We start from the raw sequence: 6,000 nt of genomic DNA, 5'->3' as shown, positions 1-6,000 counted from the left end.
ACCGTCCTTCAAACGCTAGGCTGTAAACTCCCAGCCTTAGCCACTGGATGGAGCCAGTGACCTCTCCCTACCTCCTAGCCTTTGTGCATGCTGAGCAATTCCGCCACGCATCCCGACTTCCTATTCAATTACACCTGCAAACCCGATACTGCCCTCCAGGTTCAAGACATGAAATTCCTGCCTGCTAGCATTCTCCTTAATTGGGCCCTTTCCCTCCCTCCATAAGGAAACCGATCTTTGGAGTCTTAGGAATGACGGCCTCGGCAAATCAAAGTAAGCACCTGTTCTACACTGCCGCCCTCGAAGGGAAGAGACGCAGTGGGCGCGGCCATCGTTTCAGAGCAGTGACGTCACCGGAGCGGCCATCTCCCCTCTGCGCCTGCGCTGCAGCCCCGTCGCATTCGCGTCCGGCAGGCGGGAGGGGTCCCCATGTTGACTATTGGTGTACGCGGGCTCAAAGCCCCCACTGAGCGTGCGCACACCGGCCGCTACAGCCCTCTGGGCTGCGGAGCCGGAGTTGGTCCCAAAGCGGAAGTGCTTCTTGGGGCCAGTTTTCGTAACGGTCTCCTCTGCAGCGAGCACAAAATCTGTGTCGAGAGAGAGGTTGAGGGGGCGAGTAGTAGGGGTGATGGGCTGAGTGATGGGGAGTTCTGGGGGACGAATGAAGCGGGTGTTGGGGGGGTCACTGATGTGGGAGGTTGTGGGGTGGACCGAGAGGTCAGCGAATGAGGGTTTGTGGGCTCAATGGTAGACAAAGTTATGGGGCTAGTCGGGGTTGAATTGGGCATATTAAACGTTGACTTTTACACATTTTCCAGCACAGTGACCTGCGCTAAGGGTTCATACGCACCCCTCAAGCTCCTCCTTAGGCGCCCCCGCCTCTCCCTCTGTTCCTCTCCCCTTGCCCGAGCCCCGAGGTAGGGGCCTTGTGTGAATGCTCCAGCTGAAGTGAATCTGCACCCGAAGGCTTCCTTTTGGCTCCTGGGCAAGACGTCCCCAGTGAGGTGAGGAGAAGCAAGAAGAGGCACCAGAGAGAACTCACCTGATTAGGGGCCTCGCGCAGAGCCTGGGGCTTGGGAGGCGTGGGCAGGGTCTGGTGTTGTGGGGTCAGGCGGGGTGGGGGTGGGGATGGGGCTTAAAACGCCTGGGAATAATAGTGTTAAAGTTCAGTGGGGTTTTTTGGCATTTAACACGTAAGTAACACATTTGCATTATAGATTGATTAGAAAATAGAAAAGAAAATAAAAAAGAACTAATTTTAGCCCCCTCTGTTTAAATGTTCATTCTTTAGACACTTTTTAGTGTGTATAAGGGATATGCATTTTTAAACATTTAACGTATGGTTTTAAAATGGGTTCCTTAAGTTTGATAACCTGCCTTTGTTTTCATTTAGAAGTTACTGCGATTCAGCTTAAAGATTTATTCTGTAACATTTAAAAAACTTGTAATTTAGATATATGTACAGAAAATACACAGATAATAAGTGTACAGTACCATACAACATTATTTTCAGTAGCTACATAGAATTTAATCCCTTGTATTTCCTTATTAATCCCATATCATGGGTCATAGAGGATCGTTTAAGTTTGGCATTGTTAAAGTCAATGCTGAGATGAAGGTACTTAAAGAGAAATTATGATACATTATTTCATTAAGGAAAATACCTAGAAATACAATTTCTGAGTCAGTACACAAGTATGTATAGAAGAAAACCTTTTGTGTTAGATGTTCACATGAGGAAAATACTCAAGAATACACAAGTGGTTGTTAAAACCACATGGTCGCTCAGACTTCCACAGAGCAGCTTCATGTGAGGGGATTTCTAGGCCGATAATTCTGGGCACTGGAAGCCTGATGGGGTCTCTCATATGCTCTCCACTTCTCCACTCTTTTAGCTCAGGCTTCACACATCTGTCTTTTCCCAAGAAGAGCAGGAAATGGCCAAAGCCCAGGTAAGGATATTGTGTGTTCCTTCTTTTATTTTACCATGAATGTGATGAGTGATGTAGGAATCTCAGACATAAAAGAAAATTATTTATAAATAAGCATTAGAATCAGGGAAAATGAGACAGCAGCAAGGCCAGGTTAGAATGTAGACAAATGACTTAGGGCAACAGACAGTTACGCAGTACAATATTAGTTGAGTTGCAAATTTCTCTTTGAGCCTCTGGCAGCCAGAGGTAGTCTGGCTCACTTTACTCATCAAGGAGAGAACACATCAAGCCCTCAGGGAAGTAAAGGTTTCCTGCAATTGCCTTTCAAGGCATTTCTTTGCTGAATCTTCGTGTGAATGGTGGAATTGTCGTCAATCACAGCCTAATGATAAATGCAGTCTCTGGTTTCCTGCAGATATTCCTTATAGCATTCTTCAGTGAGCTGGAGACATAATATCTAGATGTAATTTGGGAATGAAATATCTTAGGGAATTTGTTTGTCTTCCAAATGATTTTGCTGAAGTAATTTTCTCAGTTGGACTTTTGATTCTCATTTGGCCAGGGACAAAGTCCTGTAGGCACCCACAGCCCACCATCTTTTTTCTTTCACTTAAATTTTTTTTATTTTTAAAATTAGTGTACTGTAAAATTGATTTTGTTGTTCAGGTCGATAAATGTTAACACCTGTGTAGATTGTTATAACTAATCTATGGGATAGAGAATAGTTTCATCCCGCCAAAGAGCTGCCTCATGCAACCCCTTTCAGTCATATCCTCCCCTCCCTGTAACCTCAGGCAACCACAGACCTGTTCTGTGTCACTAGAGTTTTATCTCTTCAGGAATGTCATATAAATGGTATCATACAGTATATAACTTTCCTTTTTTCAAATTAAACTTTCTTTTGCAACAATTGATTGACATGCAGTTGTAAAAATAATACAGAGAGATCTTTACCCAGTTTGCATCAATGGTAGCATCTTGCAAAATTATAGCACAATGTCACAACCAGGATATTCACATTGATATGGTTAAGACACAGTTCCATCACCACAAGGATCCCTTATGTTACCCTTTTAGCCACATCAATCCCTTTCCCCCCCTCACCCTATGCCTAGACTTCTAGCAATTACTGATCTGTTCTCCATTTCTAGAATTTTGTCATTTCAAGAATGTGATATAAATCAAAGCACATAGTCTGTAACCTTTGAGATTGGATTTATTTTCACTCAGTATGATTCCCTGGAGATTCAGCCAAGTTGTGTGTGTCCATAGTTCTTTGCTTTTTAGTGCTGAGTGGCATTCCATGATGTAGATGTACCACAGCTTATTTATCCATTTTCCTTTTGAAAGACATTTGAATTATTTTCAGTTTTTGGCAGTTGTGAGTAGAGCTACTTTAAACATTCATATACAGGTTTTTGTGTGAACATATGTTTTCATTTCTCTAGAGTAAATATTGGATTGCTGGGTCATGTGGTAAGTGTATGGCTTAACTTTTTAGGAATCTGCCAAATTGTTTTCTAGGATGGTTGAATTATTTTTCATTTCCACCAGTAATGTTTAAGAATTCCAATTGCTTCACATTTTTGCCAGCACTTGGTATTGTCAGTACCGTTGACACTTGAATAACGCTGGGGTTAGGGGCACTGACTCCCCCAGTAGTTGAAAATCCACCTACAGTCGGCCCTCTGTATGTGTGTTTCCAACTAACTTGCAGATCGTGTAGTACTGTAGTATGCATTTACTGAAAAAAATCCACATATAAGTGGACCCATGCAGCTCAAACCCATGTTGTTCAAGGGTCAACTGCGTTTTTAATTTTACTCATTCTAGTGTGTAGTGTTATCTCATAATGGCTTTAATTTGCATTGCCCTAATGGCCAATGATGTTGAATATCTTTATAAATACTTATTTACTTTTTACATATCCTCTTTGGCAAAGTGTCCAATCAGGTCTTCTGCCCATTTTTAAATTGGATTGTTTGTTTTATCACTATTGAGGTTTTTAAAAATTAATTAATTTATTTATTTTTGGTTGGGTCTTCGTTGCTGTGGGCGGGCTTTCTCTAGTTGTGGCGAGCGGGGGCTACTCTTCGTTGCGGTGCGCGGGCCGCTCACTGTTGTGGTCTCTCCTGTTGCGGAGCACAGGCTCTGGATGCGCAGGCTCAGCGGCCGTGGCTCACGGGCCCAGCCGCTCCGTGGCATGTGGGATCTTCCCGGACCGGGGCAGGAACCCGTGTCCCCTGCATCAGCAGGTGGACTCTCAACCACTGCACACCAGGGAAGCCCTATTTTTAATTTTTTCAAGAACCTCTATACTGTTTTCCCTAATGGCTGCACCAATTTACATTATCACTAACAGTGCACAAGGATTCCCTTTTCTCCACATCCTTGCTGACACTTGCTATTGCTTGTCTCTTTGATAATGGCCATTCTGACAGGTGTGAGATGATAACTCATTGTAGTTTTGATTTGCATTTCTCTGATGATTAATGATGTTGAGCATTCTTTCATGTGTTTGCTGGCAATCTGTATATCTTCTTTGGAGAAATGTCTATTTAGGTCTTCTGCCCAATTTTGGATTCTGTTGTTTGTTTTTTTGATATTGAGCTGCATGAGCTGCTTGTAAATTTTGGAGATTAATCCTTTGTCAGTTGCTTCATTTGCAAATATTTTCTCCCATTCTGAGGGTTGTCTTTTGGTCTTGTTTATGGTTTCCTTTGCTGTGCAAAAGCTTTGAAGTTTCATTAGGTCCCATTTGTTTATTTTTGTTTTTATTTCCATTTCTCTAAGAGGTGGGTCAAAAAGGATCTTGCTGTGATTTATGTCATAAGTGTTCTGCCTTTGTTTTCTTCTAAGACTTTGATAGTTTCTGGCCTTACATTTAGGTCTTTAATCCATTTTGAGCTTATTTTTGTGTACACTGTTAGGGAGTGTTCTAACCTCATACTTTTACAGGTACCTGTCCAGTTTTCCCAGCACCACTTATTGAAGAGGCTGTCTTTTCTCCACTGTATATTCTTGCCTCCTTTATCAAAGATAAGGTGACCATATGTGCGTGGGTTTATCTCTGGGCTTTCTATCCTGTTCCGTTGATCTATATTTCTGTTTTTGTGCGAGGACCATACTGTCTTGATTACTGTAGCTTTCTAGTATAGTCTGAAGTCAGGGAGCCTGATTCCTCCAGCTCCATTTATCGTTCTCAAGATTGCTTTGGCTATTCGGGGTCTTTTGTGTTTCCATACAAATTGTGAAATTTTTGGTTCTAGTTCTGTGAAAAATGCCATTGGTAGTTTGATAGGGATTGCATTGAATCTGTAGATTGCTTTGGGTAGTAGAGTCATTTTCACAATGTTGATTCTTCCAATCCAAGAACATGGTGTATCTCTCCATCTATTTGTATCATCTTTAATTTCTTTCATCAGTGTCTTATAATTTTCTGCATACAGGTCTTTTGTCTCCTTAGGTAGGTTAATTCCTAGATATTTTATTCTTTTTCTTGCAATGGTAAATGGGAGTGTTTTCTTAATTTCAGTTTCAGATTTTTCATCATTAGTGTATAGGAATGCCAGGGATTTCTGTGCATTAATTTTGTATCCTGCTACTTTACCAGATTCATTAATTAGCTCTAGTAGTTTTCTGGTAGCATCTTTAGGATTCTCTATATATAGTATCATGTCATCTGCAAACAGTGACAGCTTTACTTCTTCTTTTCTGATTTGGATTCCTTTTATTTCTTTTTCTTCTCTGATTGCTGTGGCTAAAACTTCCAAAACTATGTCGAGTAAGAGTGGTGAGAGTGGGCAACCTTGTCTTGTTCCTGATCTTTGTGGAAATGCTTTCAGTTTTCCACCATTGAGGATGATGTTGGCTGTGAGTTTGTCATATATGGCCTTTATTATGTTGAGGAAAGTTCCCTCTATGCCTACTTTCTGCAGTGTTTTTATCATAAATGGGTGTTGAATTTTGTCGAAAGCTTTGTATGCATCTGTTGAGATGATCATATGGTTTTTCTCCTTCAATTTGTTAATATGGTGTATCACATTGATTGATTTGCATATATTGA

General features: G+C 41.6%; 1 protein-coding gene across 2 annotated transcripts in view; it reads left to right on the top strand.

Moving 5' to 3' along the window:
- The first annotated feature begins 491 nt into the window (after positions 1–491).
- The window catches only part of ZNF182 (zinc finger protein 182), a 28,376-nt gene continuing 22,867 nt past the window's right edge, over positions 492–6,000 (top strand). The window contains exons 1-3 of one of the 2 annotated variants that reach the window (XM_079910485.1): positions 492–603; positions 819–1,004; positions 1,896–1,952. In XM_079910485.1, coding sequence (XP_079766611.1) covers positions 1,938–1,952 — 15 coding nt within the window. In that variant the 5' untranslated portion in view covers positions 492–603; positions 819–1,004; positions 1,896–1,937. Of the gene's footprint in view, positions 604–717; positions 1,005–1,895; positions 1,953–6,000 lie in introns of those variants that run through there. The other variant, XM_079910486.1, reaches the window with a different exon arrangement.

Source organism: Stenella coeruleoalba (genome assembly GCF_951394435.1).
Source record: "Stenella coeruleoalba genome assembly, chromosome: X".
Classification (NCBI taxonomy): domain Eukaryota; kingdom Metazoa; phylum Chordata; class Mammalia; order Artiodactyla; family Delphinidae; genus Stenella; species Stenella coeruleoalba.
Note: the sequence above shows the minus strand (reverse complement) of the source record. Positions and strands in the feature narration are given on the sequence as shown.